Raw genomic sequence first — 13,234 nt, 5'->3', positions numbered from 1 at the left:
GCGGATGTAACCTGAAGCGTATGTAACCCGAGGTACCACTGTATTCCCTAGTGGGCCACCTTCCTGGGTGGGGGTGAGGCAATGGGGTGTCACCCTTCTCTCAGCATAGCAGGGTGCTGGCCAGCCACGCAAAAGGCAGAGGTTTCTACATGGGCATCTCTCCACTGAGGCCAGCAAGAGCCATTATTACAGTATGAGGATGCAGTCCAGCCAGGCGGAAGAAGTGGAGGCCGGGGGGGGGGGTAAGGGCCAGGGAGGGGTGTGGCCTGAGGAATGTCTCGAGGGTCAAAAGGTGAGGTCTGGAGGGCCATGTGTGAGGTTCCCCACCTTTGGTATACAGAAACCCGATCACTGTGTGTGAGGGGCAGTGCTGGATTAAAGCCCATGGAGGCCCCTAGGCAGTCAAAATCTCGGGGGCTCCCTTGCAAATTATCTCCTAATACATTTGTGATTTTACCAACCAACAATTTTAATAAACCAAGGGGCGGGGCCCCTAAAAAGCGTGGGGCCCATAGGCCAGTGCCTACTCTGCCTATTTGGTAATCCAGCATGGGTGAGGGGGCTTTGGCACCCACATGAATCACGTGACACCCTGGCCACCCTTCCGCCTACCTGCTGAATCCAGCCAGCGGTGCGTCTGTTCCTCTGTCTGGAATGGGCAGGGATCCACGGAGGTTTGCCTGCCGGCGGGTCAGTCTAAACCGGCTCTTTTGCCTGCTCCCACTGAGGGATGGCAGCACCCACATGCTGTGTCTCTCCCCCCCCCCACCCACCCACAGAGCACAGCACCAGGCGCTCCAAGAGGCAGAAGAAGAAAAGCAAGAAAAAGAGGCACAAATCGGTGAGTCCCACGGCAGGACACAGGTGAAACAGGTGCGGGTGAGGCAAGGGGCTGGAGCAATACGTCCAAAGCCAGGTCTCTGGGGACCGTTGAGGGGGAGGGATCTGTATAGGAATGCAAGGCCAGGGGTGTTCCACGCTGACCGATCGGGAAATGGAGTTCTGTGACCTGCATGGCTTTGTCCCAGGGGTGGAGGCACACAAAGCAGATCATTGCCTGGGTGGGAAGCCAGCTGGGTGGGAGCCCCATGTGATAGATAGATAGATAGATGATAGATAGATAGATAGATAGATAGATGGATGGATGGAAGGAAGGAAGGAAGGAAGGAAGGAAGGAATCAACCCTATAGGAGCCTTCTCCTATAGTGAGACTGGCAGTGAGACTGGCCTCAGGAGGCGCAGAGCTCTTGTTGGCTGGAGGTATTTAATGAGAGGTTGGATGACCCACCTGCCAGGGAGGCTGCTGCAGCTGCAAGAGCCCTACAAGAGCAGAGGGCTGGACTAAATGGTCTCCCAAGTTCCTTTTAGATCTGTGATTCTGTAGTGTGAATTAAGCAGATTTTCCTCTTAGCTGCATCTTTTACTCTGCTGCTGTTTACTCATGTTTCTGTGTCTGTAATAGTGAATGTCAATGTGCTATGAAAGCCCCTTTTGCCTCAAGAAATCCTGCGTGGTTTCTCCCCACCCCAACTTCTTGCATTTTTGAGATTTTTAGTATATATTTGCAGTTTTTAAGGGATTCTTTAAAAAAAAGAAAGCTAAATTTCTCAGGATGCATAGTTCTGTACACAGTGCACAATTATGTTGTATTTATGGATATCATCTCCCTTTTAATGTACAACACAATGAGTGGCAGCATTTGCAGGGGATGGAGGCTGAGTGTGGACTGCATCCATTGAAGCGCATGGAGGGTGACGCGCAAGTTCTGTTTGTGGGATTGCAAAGGAGTCATCGCATGTCCAGTCCTATAGGGAGAACATGACTAAGGCCACACTAGTTGTCAGCAGTTCACATGTTCTGTTGTCAAATCACCCAGTGTGCAAGGATTGTGTAGGAACAAAGTCAAGTGATGCATTGCCACATATGTGTGTGTGAGAATGAGACCTGTGTGACTGCAGAGTCGAATGGTGAGGTGTGAGGGAGCGAATGTGCCCATCGAGATCCATATGTGAGCCGTCATTTGATGCTGCAGTCTTGCAGGCTTCACACACACAGACGTACACAGACATACCTGCACATCATTTGATTTCTCTGCATCTGATTCCTGCACGCAGAAAGGCTGCCAGCTGAGTGTGTGAACTGTGATTCCACTAGAAGCACTTTTATTTCAGGTGAGCTGAGCTGATGTAAAAGTTCTGTGCTTGAAAGTGCCTTGAGTGCTTCAGAGACTGCTATAAAATCCAGTGTGTTGGATTTGTTTCAGGTTTGGAGGATCAGGACGGCTGATCTGCACCTATGTTTTCTTTTTTTGTGGTTATAGCACGTGTCCATTAGTCAGAGCTATTTAGGTACCATTAGCCAACTATTCATTTATTAACACTTTCTCATGTCTGTTGCCTGCTTTTGGCACACTGTAAATGACATTATGTGCTTTAATCCACAGGCGGTAAAGTGTGATGGAGTGTTTTGCCTCGGAGCACGGGGAAAAGAGATTAGAATCAGAAAACTTTCCATGCCCTTATGATTCTGTGGTCAGAAGTGTTTGTGTGTTTGTGCTATGAATGCAAGCACATTACCCAGTACCTGGTACAAAAGGCAGCATCCTGAGCATCTCAGCTTTCTTTTTCAAATAAAGATTGTAGACCTTATGATTGCAAAGATGTACTTGAAGGCACAAGGGCAATGCCTTATGAAATCTCAGACCAGAGGAGTTTCTGAATAAAGGTTTCAATATCTGTATCCTTTCCCCACATTTAGAGGCCAAGTGGTGACGACAGCAACAGTGCCTTTTCTGCAGTGGCCCCTTCTGCTCTGTATTGTTCTCTTTCAGAGGCGGCTCGGCCGACACTCAACTTGGATTAGCTTCAGGCCCAAAATTAAAGTGCTTTTATTTGCCCAGGTTTTTACCACCACTGGTTCTTATTGCTTCTGCTGCTCTTTCCGTTTGACCGTGTTGTTCTTTTTAATTCTTTATATTTTGCATATCAAAATTGTCAGCCACCTTGGAAACTTTGTAATCGAAGATACAGATTTTATAAAGCAGGGGTGGGCAAACCTGTGTAGCCCTCCGGATGCCACGGGACTCCCAGCTCCCATCACCCCTGACTCTTGTTCCATACTGGATCCCGCTGATGTGAATTGGAGTCCCAAGAACTCCAGGAGGGCCTCAGGTTAGCCGTACTGCTGGATTCTGATCAGAGCAGCAGCAACTGCATTGCTAAGGGATCCAGAAAGAAGCAGGGTCACTTGTGTCCAGAACACAACTTGCCAGCTAGTTTCCCCTGGGGTTCTTTTTCTCAGTTAAGGCTCGTTGATTGTCTCAGCACAGACTCCTCACAACCTTGTCTGTAGTCTTTTTCTGCATTGCCTTAGCCCACTCCGCTTTTGCCACCTTCCTCCCTATATCGGGCTGGTCACCGCTGAGCTGGCTGGGCCGCTAGCAGCCCCCCGTCGGCTGCCCCAGCCCAGGCCCCTTTTGCCCTCGAGTTTGCAAGCTGCTTCTTTTACAGAACAGCCCTGAAAGCGAAGCTGAGCACAAGAAGGACCCGAGCCGACCCGACGAGTGGGAGCGAGAGAAGGCCCCTCCGCGACCTGAGGGAAGAGGCCACTCCCCTCCCCGGGGCACCAGGAGGGAGCGGGTGAGCCCTGGGAGGAAATCAAACGGCACCAGGGATGGTGGGTGGGAAGAGGCAAGGAGGATTTGGAAGTGGGGAGGAGGAGGAGGAGGCGGCAAGGTGAGGTGGCAGGCGGGCAAAGGTGCTGGGGTTTCTCACTCGCGCTCCTTTCCCTGGCAGAGCGGCTGGGACACCTCAGAGAGCGAAGAGCTCAGTGAAGGGGAGCTGGAACGTCGGCGCCGGACTCTGCTGCAGCAACTGGGTGACCAGTAACCACCGCGGCCTCTTTTGAGGCTCCCCTTCCACACACGCCAGACCCAATTGGTCCTTGTTCCTGCGTAGGCTGTGCCTTCCTTTGGCTGCGACAGCGCCCAAGCCAAGCGTGTGCACTGCTCTGGCCCGGAACCTGCACAATTGGGCTGCAGTGCCCCCCCTCCACCCCCCCTGCTTGCTTCCGAGTCGGGAGCGGGCCCTGCCCACTGGCAGGGACGGCCTCCATCGATTCCCCCTGTCTGCATGGAGCCACCAGGACAGGGAGGAAGGATTTGGCTGTACTGTCTGGACCTAAAATTCAGAACCAGCTCTGGGATCCAGCCTGAAGAAGATTAGAGGGAATAGGGTTAGGGGCTCCTCCGTGCATCAGTTGGCAACGTAGCACAGGAGCAAATGGCATCTCTTCTCGACGTTTCACCAGGGCTGCACCTGCTTGGAGCCTCCTTGGCCTAGAACCAGAATGGCAGGGTCCAGTTTGTTTATCACAGCATCAGCCCTGCCTGGGGAATGTGGTCCAGGAATGGGGACAGGATGTATGTTCCTGGTTGTTTTTTGTTCTTTTTTTTTGAAGGTTTGTCTCAGTGACTGGATCCTTCTTTCTGGTTGCAGTACCCCTTGTGTGTTGAGGATTCAGTGGGATTTTTCAAACAATATTTATAATAAACTTGGACTAGAATTATCCTTCTCTGGTGGGCCTCCTGTAGAAGATTGGTTTAAATTTGAGAAATCTGAAGCTTGGGTTATCTTTCTTGGACATTTTGGGAAAATATTGGGGTGGGTGTGTTTTGTTGCATACCACAAATCTGTGGCTGCGTCTGCTCACCAGCATAGTGGGGAAGGGGATTTTCAGAGGAGGGCAACATAGGTGTGCTTTACACTGGCTTGCACATTGTGGACAGATGTGCAAAGGAGGGAGGAGAGTGAAGTCACAAAAGGAAAGCTGTGCAGAATCATGGAAGTGCATATACCGTATTTTTCGCTCTATAAGACGCACCAGACCATAAGACGCACCTAGTTTTTGGAGGAGGAAAACAAGAAAAAAAAAATTCTGAATCTCAGAAGCCAGAACAGCAAGAGGGATCGCTGCACAGTGAAAGCAGCAATCCTTCTTGCTGTTCTGGCTTCTGTGATAGCTGCACAGCCTGCATTTGCTCCATAAGACGCACACACATTTCCCCTTACTTTTTAGGAGGGAAAAAGTGAGTCTTATAGAGCAAAAAATACGGTAATAAACAAAGCACAAGTATATTGTGTGTATGCAACAATAAATATGCACACAGACATTCCTCAGTAAGAATAAGCAATTTGTGCAATGCTGATCAGTTTATTTGCACAACTGATTTTTTTTATTGATGGATGTCACACTTTTAATATATCTAATTCAGTACACTAGTGTTTGTTTTATCGTGTGCATTTATTGTGCGTCCCCCCACACTCCCATCCTGCCAATTCCTTATTCTTTTGCAAATGTGAAATGCAATTCCAAAATCTGGCAGCTGGGTAGCACCTTTAGTGGGAACACCTGAAATGTCACAAAGGTATGGCAAGCTTTCAAGTTCTCCATAACTCTTCCATTGGGCAAGATCTTACACAGAGCACTAGGTGGGGTGGGGGGAGTACATAAAATAGGCTGTTGTAACTTGTAGTCCTAAAGTCAGCTTGTAGACTCGGTTCTAATCTGGGAGATCTCAGGATGCATAAGTCTCTTTCTCAGGTGCTACAGCTATCAGGCTACACCGTTAGGATTTTAAGATGAAGAAGCTGGGTCACCCAGATCTGTCCTAAACCTTAAAAACAAAGCACACAAGTTCCTGGGGTAGGTAGAGAGCAGAAGTAAAGAGAAACCCACGAGTTTTTAAATTCAGCAAAGCCTGGGGTTAATTTGGGCCGTGTGCATGTTTAGAAACCTCTGGCTCTTCTAGAACGCAGCGTTCAATACGAAGAGAAAATATGCACCTGTTGTTTTGCCCAGCTTTTGGCCTCTGGCAACGCACACCACTGAGAGTCCTGAACAGGAATGTGAGCCTTGGGCTAGGAAAAAGCTCTGCACCCCATCTCTTGTCAAATGGGCACCCATTGTCCCAGGAGCTAAAAGCAAAGTGTGGCCAAGAGGAGTGAGGAAACGGCACAAGTCTTAAAGCAAACGTGGTGGTGGGAATAAATCAGATCCTCAGAGACAAAGCTCAGGTGGATAGCCTTTTTGTTTGTTTGTTTTATTTTCTCCGCCTTCTCCCATTAGTAGAAATTCTGTACAGTTCAAAGGGGGGGGGGGGGGCGGGAGAGGAGGAGGAGGCACTGGCTTACAATACAGTCAATAATATTTCACATGTACAAAAAGTTACATCTAGCTACACAAAAGGACTACGATGGAGTGGATACGCTGTAAACTGTCCAGAAGCAGCACCAGGAAGATTCCTGCCTGCTTGGATTGAGCCTCGCTTGCCCTGTTAGCTGTGGCAAAGGCCTTTGAAGGGGTGGTTGGTCCCTTTTGCTTATTGGGTGGGTGGGGAAATAGTGTTTGCTCCAGAAGCAACTGTGTCTGTAGCCCAGCTTCCCCACTTCCAATTAGTGTTAAAATAGTGTTCCCTGTGCGTACTCGTAAGCAGTTTCACACCCACCTTTATTTTATTTTTTAAGACTTAGAGCAGGGGCTTCCAGCATGGTGCCCGTGGGTGCAAATGTGCCCACAAAGGCCCTCCTTTTTGCCCATGTGGTCCCCTCCCCCAAGTTCAGCTTGAAAGAAGCATTGGGGCATGTATGTGTGTACGAGAGAGGCCTGCGGTACTTTCTCCAGTTTGCAAATGTGCCCATGAGCCCCCAAAGGTTGACGGCTGCTGACAGAGAGAGCTCTGTTTCTTTGCTAGAAAAGGCAAATGTGTCGTGTGAGTTGGCAGTGTGCCCTGTAAGCTTTGGGATACAGTGCAGGAAACCTAAATGCGACAACCTTGTACCAGAAAAAACCATATACATTCACAAGAGTCGGATTTCCTCAAATCTGCTGCAAAAGAATCATTGCACAAATATGTGAGCTTGGTGGTGGTGGTGGTGGTGGTGGTATTAAGGGATCTGATTCACATATCTGTGCCCATCACTGAGTCAAAGCAAGGCCAACATTCTGTTTCCAAAATAAGCCAGCCAGGTGCTTCCAGGAAGCTCCTAACTAGAGCCCAGTGTTTGCTCTGCTGTTTCTCCTCATCTTCTAGAACTCAAAGGGGTACTGAGACCAATCTGGTGTAGTGGCTTAGAGAATTGGGAGGAGGTCTGGGGAGACCTCTGTTGAAGTCTCCACTTTGGCCAGTCACTCTCTCACACCCTAGCCCACTTCACAAGGATGTTGCGAGGATGAAATTGGGAGTGTGGTGAGAAATTTGTTTGCCACCCAGAGCTCCTTGGAGGAAGGAGCAGCATTTTAATACTGCTGCAAGGAATTGCTATGTACTATCACAGCCAATATATGTTGCTTCCTCAAGGAGATGTGTGGCAGCTGAATGAGCAAACTAGCTACTCCATTTGGGATTACATGTTCCGGCTTATCTGGTGACAACTCATTTGCACAGTATAATCTTGTTCATGACTACTTAGAAGTAGGCCCCAGTGAATTCAATGGAACTTACTCTCAGGCAAGCGAATATAGCCTTGCAGCCTCAAACATGCAATTCCTGTTGCAGCAATCAACAGATTGCGTGTGTGAACAAGATCCAACTCTCTCCTCCTGTAAGCAAGTTGGGCTCATGATTTAAAGTGGTCACCTAAGAGTAGAGGAACCCAGAGCCAAGTAATTACTTAGGCTAGGGTTCATACTGCTTCATATTGTTGTGGCAATGGGCTATGTGAATGGATCACTCTGATCTAGCATCAAGGTTTAAGAGCTCTTCTGTAATCAAACACCTGGGCCTCTTCCAGACGGTCACAGTTTTGCAGGTGGAATTCAATCATATGCCAGCAAATTTAGACCATGCAATTAAAGTGGATTTTGCACTCATGCACAACGAAGGCACTTCCATTGTTAAAAATTGACTTTTTGTGGCAAGGAAAGTGATGGGGAAACAAGGGAAGGTGAGGGTTAACAACTGCTTAATGCAATGTCATAAAACCACACAAATCAGAATGAATGCTCAATAAGCAGTGGGCATCATATATCTATCACCTCATGAACTTTTAGAAACCAAGATCAACGTCCAATAAATAGATTTGCCTGGAAGAGCCTCTGATTGTGTAGGTGTCCCAAATGTAGAAAGGAGTAGGAGCTCATGTGTCGGGTTTTCTCTAGGCACAACTGCATGCAACACAGTTGTTGAAGGAAGTTGTGTCATCAAGAGTGGGATTAAAAGTGCAGCCCCAAATACACACTACATGTGAAAAACTGTAAGGGATTCTGGGGGCATGCGCTTAGTGTGGGCAGGAACACTCATGCTTTATCCTACAAAAGCAAATTTTTTGGGGGGGGTGTCTCCAAGTGACTGAGTGCATCACTTGCATCCCAATCCTTCCTAATACACCACCAGGATATAAATCAAATTGAACCAGTCAGAATTTCTCTCTTGCACACATACGTACATAACATACATCCCCAGCGCCTCTATTAGTGTTTCCCAAGCTCCTTGTTTCCCACGTTTCACTTACTGCTTCTAAATACATTCTGCCCTGTATCTGCCCATCCCACCCACAAAGCTGTTTCTCTTCCACTGCCTTCCAGTTGCAGGTAGGGCTGCCAGGTCTTTATCTGCAACTGGGCCATCAGACCAAGAGCACAAGCCTTATTTCCTTACCAGATTCCTTTGACCACCCTCCTGATATATGAGCTTTCCGAAAAATAACACTGATGCCACAGTTCCATCCTCATAACCACCAACATGAATTCAAATTTCCACTTAACCTATTAAGTAGGCATTGAAATTGTGGGTTGTTTTACTGTTCTCGTTTCCACACGTATGCATATTACAGAGTGGTTAAAGGCAGCCTTGCAAATAAAGTCTGCAAAAGTTACTAGTCTACGAGAACGGCTAGTGCATTGAGTCACTAATATCTCTGTTGGTATTTCCTGGCCTCAGCTACCTCCCCACACTGCCCCCAGCTTCCCCATCTGGTCACTTGGAATAACCAACCAAGTAGCTGATTGCAAACCTATTTAAAGGCCAGTAAGGAGTCTCCTTACTGGGAGGGGTGGAGGGACACGGGTGGCGCTGTGGGTTAAACCACAGAGCCTAGGACTTGCCAATCAGAAGGTCGGTGGTTCCAATCCCCGCAACGGGGTGAGCTCCTGTTGCTCGGTCCCTGCTCCTGCCAACCTAGCAGTTCGAAAGCACGCCAGTGCAAGTAGATAAATAGGTACCGCTCCGGCGGGAAGGTAAACGGCGTTTCCGTGCGCTGCTCTGGTTCGCCAGAAGCAGCTTAGTCATGCTGGCCACATGACCTGGAAGCTGTACGCCAGCTCCCTCGGCCAATAAAGCGAGATGAGCGCCGCAACCCCAGAGTCGGCCACGACTGGACCTAATGGTCAGGGGTCCCTTTACCTTTAAGGAGTCTCCACTCTTGCTTAGGTGAAATGCACCCACAGAGGATTTCCAGGGAGCATCTGGCTGGTCACCATTGGAAACAGAATGTTGGACATTGGGCTGACCTACAGCAGATTTACCTGTGCCTTTAGTGGCTCAGTCAACACTTGCCCCTCCTCTGAATTGAATGATGTGACTGATTTCAGTGGATATACTTCCCAGCCTAGTGGCCTTCCTCTCAGTGAACCTAGCTGTTGAGGAAGATGCAAGGTTCCTTGCAGGGAACCTGTGCTAATTGGGAAGTTAGAGGCAGCTGTATTTTTGACGGAAGTGAAGATGGTAGTTGATATGCAAAGTATGCTGAGGTGGAAATGGCTGCTGGATTTTGCAGTGGGGGTGGGGGTTGGCTTCTTTGGAATATCTGGGTTCCCAAACGTGGTCCCTGATTTCTTCACCTCACCCACAAGTGGTTTGGAGACTGCTTTGAATATTATAAAAAACATTCGAAAAATAGTTTACATGAAGTTTAACGTCAGACCTTCATATTCACAGGACAGAAACAAAAGGCAAAATATATCCAGCATACAATGACCAAAAAGAAAAAGAAATGAGTCAGTTTTGGCAGTTCTTTCGGCGGAATAATTTTCTGTTCCACAGAGCTCCAAAATTTACAACCCATTCTGCTCTGCTGCACCCCAGCAAAGTGATGGGGCCTTGCTCTAAGGCTTCCTTACCTAGGAATAAGGACTATTGACTTCAATGGGCTTTACATCTGAGTAACCATGCACAGGATGAACATATAAAGCTGCATCAGTCCATCTAGCCCTGTTCGTTCAGACTGGCAATGGCTTTCTAAGGTCTCAGGCAGAGTGGGAGAGGCCTGAACCTTGAACCTTATGAGGTGCAGGCTTTAGGCTCCTAGGGGTCTCATCTATAATACAGGCCTCGGGCTGCCTTTGGGCAGGATTCAAATACACAGGCGCAAACCTAGCAGGGGTGCTAGGCCTAAACCAAAGAGCCAATTTTTCCCGGGACACAATAGCTCAGCCATAAGCACTGGGTTCCCTGCAAGAGTCACCCTGAGAGTCTTTGGCACGGTTTATATACAGACGGTTAATGCAGGGAGATGCTTCTGCCATGACTAACACTCTAGAATGCCAAGCATCACTGCTTTTCGCAGGTGTGCCCAAGCAGAAGGATTTGCTGCATCCTTCCTGATCAAGTGGTTGATTCCTTCCATTGTCTAGATAACTAGGATGCCACAGGGCCTTGGCACGTGTTCTGAAATCCCAGTTATCTCTCCACAGAGTTATGGGACTAAAGTCACATAGGAGCATTCTGCTGTGCAAATGCTCTTGTGAGTAGTTGGCCATGCTTTGGAGCCTGGGGTCAAAAGATCAACAGGACTCACCTGGGTCGGCCTTGGAAAGAAATGTGGATGAATATTCAAATACAGGAAAAAGGACAATTTCATATTCGTAAGCTCTGTTGGAGCCAGCCCTATCTAAAGATCTCTTTGGTGTATTAAGATCTATATAAACCTCTTTCACATAAAGCTAATTGCTTCCTGGTTCCAGAAAGTGGCTAAACCCCCAAGGGAGTAAAGTTGATTCCCTGAATTATAAACAATTGAAGAAGCAATTCTGCTTTCATTGTCAAATGGCTTTATCCTAATGCTATCTGCAGCTCTAATAACTTCTGGACTAACATCTTTGGTCAGGGGGGAAGCATTAAAGCAGGTTAAGAGGAGATAAAGTGGCTCCTCTTTTTCCGATTGTCTTAAGAAACATCATGGCCTGGAAACTGAGGCCGAGGTTCAGAGAGGAAGGCAGCAATTGGCCATCATAGTGCAAGGGCCAAAAGTGGTCTACCATTTAGTATGATGAGTCAGGTACCAGAGGCGGCTGATTCCTGGCACCCTCATGAGGTAACATCGACTGGAAAGTTATTTGCTGAAAGTCTCACTGATATTAATGAGCTCATTCCATTTATTTCAATGAAATGTTCGCTGATGGGTTCTGTTCCATGTTACTTAGTGGGAAGTAGAGAGGGGCGCCATTTTGACAGTAATGAATTAATGGCTACAAAATGGCTCCCTCCTGCATGCTAATATCTCACTTGCTATCGTTACCTGCAGCATTTAACTTCTTGAGGATGATTCCCAGGCTACAATTTAGTGTTTTTACTGCAGGTATACAAAAGTATACCTGGCCTTAGGGATGGAGGAGAGTTTCATTCTGTCCCCCTTTTAAAGTGAATCAACAAAGTTGCCATGCAGCCACCCTGGACAAATACACAATTCAGAACAGAATTGTCCTCTGGATTTTGCAATAAAAATTCTCAGGTCAAACAATGTACCAAAATGCGTCAAAAAGGCATATTTTAGGATGACATGCATTTAGAAATGCATACACTGAGATAAAATACGTATTTAAGAACAGATTTTGGTACATAAAAAAATACTGCACATTAATGCAGGAACAGACTTATGAACGAACACATGCAAAATTGACACATTTGGGAAATAAGACGGATCCACCCGTCCCTAGCTGGTTCTGAAAGATGCAACATTCATACATAACCATTGGTGCTTGTTCTGAGGGGTTCAAGAGGACATAGAAGGCGAGCGAGATTTGACCTGGTGAGAATTAAGGCATTTGGTCCAGTAAATGAGAAGAGAGCTGTATCTAAAACACCATACATGAACTGGAAGCATAATTTGGTCCTCTGGAAAATAATGAGAATAAGAAAACTAAAAAAATTAAAAACTGGGCAGCATCAAAAGTTGCCTGTAACCTACCTAAGATCTTTCTTTTGATAATCAATGGTTGGCTCATCACCGTCGTTTCTCTGCTGTGCGAACACCAGGGTCACTTCGTGCAGTTGAGACATGAGACTTTTGGTCTGAAGGTTTCCCCTTTTGAAGAAGGATTCCAGTGGTTTTTCGAAAGGCCATCAACGCCTAGCTTTTAAGCTCTTCAATGCCAGCTCAATAGACTGCTGCTCCAAGAAGACCACAGTATTGCTGAAGGCTGCTCCAGAAAAACGTTGCTGGTCCACAAAACTAGCGCCATACACAAAGGTCTACTAATGGAAATACTCCCCCCCCAAAAGAAAACACCCCATACTCCCGCATTGCATTGTGACTCCAGCCATGATGATGTCCTCTGTCTCAATCCAGTCAAAGTGCAATTTTGGTCCGGATGCTCAAAGAAGGGGGAAGTCAGACACCTGCTGGCCAAAGGCACTTCTAAACAACCGAAACAGCCTTGTCCTTCAGAGCTGGCTCAGCGAGGGGACAGGAGGAGCAAGGGCTGACGGGAAAGGTCATATATGTACAGATTAAAAAATACACCTTAAATAATAAGAGAATAACAATAATACTGTCGCAGTAAGGCACTTCCTAAATGTCCCTTTGGTTCTTCAGCTTAAAATGTTTGAAAGGATGGAAGTTTTTTCTTTCTTTGGCAAAAGGAGAACTAGGCCTGGGCTGTTGGGAATGCAGCAATAGCCCATTGGAAAGGCAGGGTATGCAGAACTCTGTGGGAGAAAGGAACAGCCAGTCAGGACAGGAGTACAGAATTGCTGGAGAAACAATGCATAAGCGGTTGCTGTCGGGGGCATTAAAGACTGTGAGGCAGTTCATGTACCATTTGGAGTGGGGTGAAAGGCAGGCAGCGAGAGTTCTTGCCCCTTGGGGGCATATAACCACCCACCCAGGCCACCCCTCTCCACATTCCCCCTTTTCAGGCAAGAGCATACGAGACGCTTCTTTGCCAGAGCGTCAAACAATGGGTTCCGTGGCAGGCTAGAAAAATAAAGGGGCTACCCCCTCTCCCCGCCAGTGGGTGC

General features: G+C 47.6%; 2 protein-coding genes across 9 annotated transcripts in view; one reads left to right on the top strand and one right to left on the bottom strand.

The window, feature by feature from the left end:
* PRPF40B (pre-mRNA processing factor 40 homolog B) overlaps nucleotides 1-4,566 on the top strand; it is a 30,781-nt gene extending 26,215 nt beyond the window's left edge. Inside the window, 3 exon segments of the mRNA XM_080994473.1 lie at nucleotides 780-841; nucleotides 3,510-3,638; nucleotides 3,795-4,566. Coding sequence (XP_080850599.1) covers nucleotides 780-841; nucleotides 3,510-3,638; nucleotides 3,795-3,887 — 284 coding nt within the window. The 3' untranslated portion in view covers nucleotides 3,888-4,566.
* Nucleotides 4,567-6,070: 1,504 nt separating this feature from the next.
* Nucleotides 6,071-13,234, bottom strand: part of FMNL3 (formin like 3) — a 104,777-nt gene continuing 97,613 nt past the window's right edge. For 4 of the 8 annotated variants that reach the window (XM_080994453.1, XM_080994452.1, XM_080994454.1 and 1 more), the window contains one exon: nucleotides 6,071-12,922. In XM_080994453.1, the coding sequence (XP_080850579.1) occupies nucleotides 12,786-12,922 (137 nt within the window). In that variant the 3' untranslated portion in view covers nucleotides 6,071-12,785. The remainder of the gene's footprint in view (nucleotides 12,923-13,234) is intronic. The other 4 variants (XM_080994456.1, XM_080994457.1, XM_080994455.1 and 1 more) reach the window with 3 other exon arrangements.

This window comes from Podarcis pityusensis (assembly GCF_964106645.2).
Source record: "Podarcis pityusensis genome assembly, chromosome: 2".
Lineage (NCBI taxonomy): Eukaryota > Metazoa > Chordata > Lepidosauria > Squamata > Lacertidae > Podarcis > Podarcis pityusensis.
Note: the sequence above shows the minus strand (reverse complement) of the source record. Positions and strands in the feature narration are given on the sequence as shown.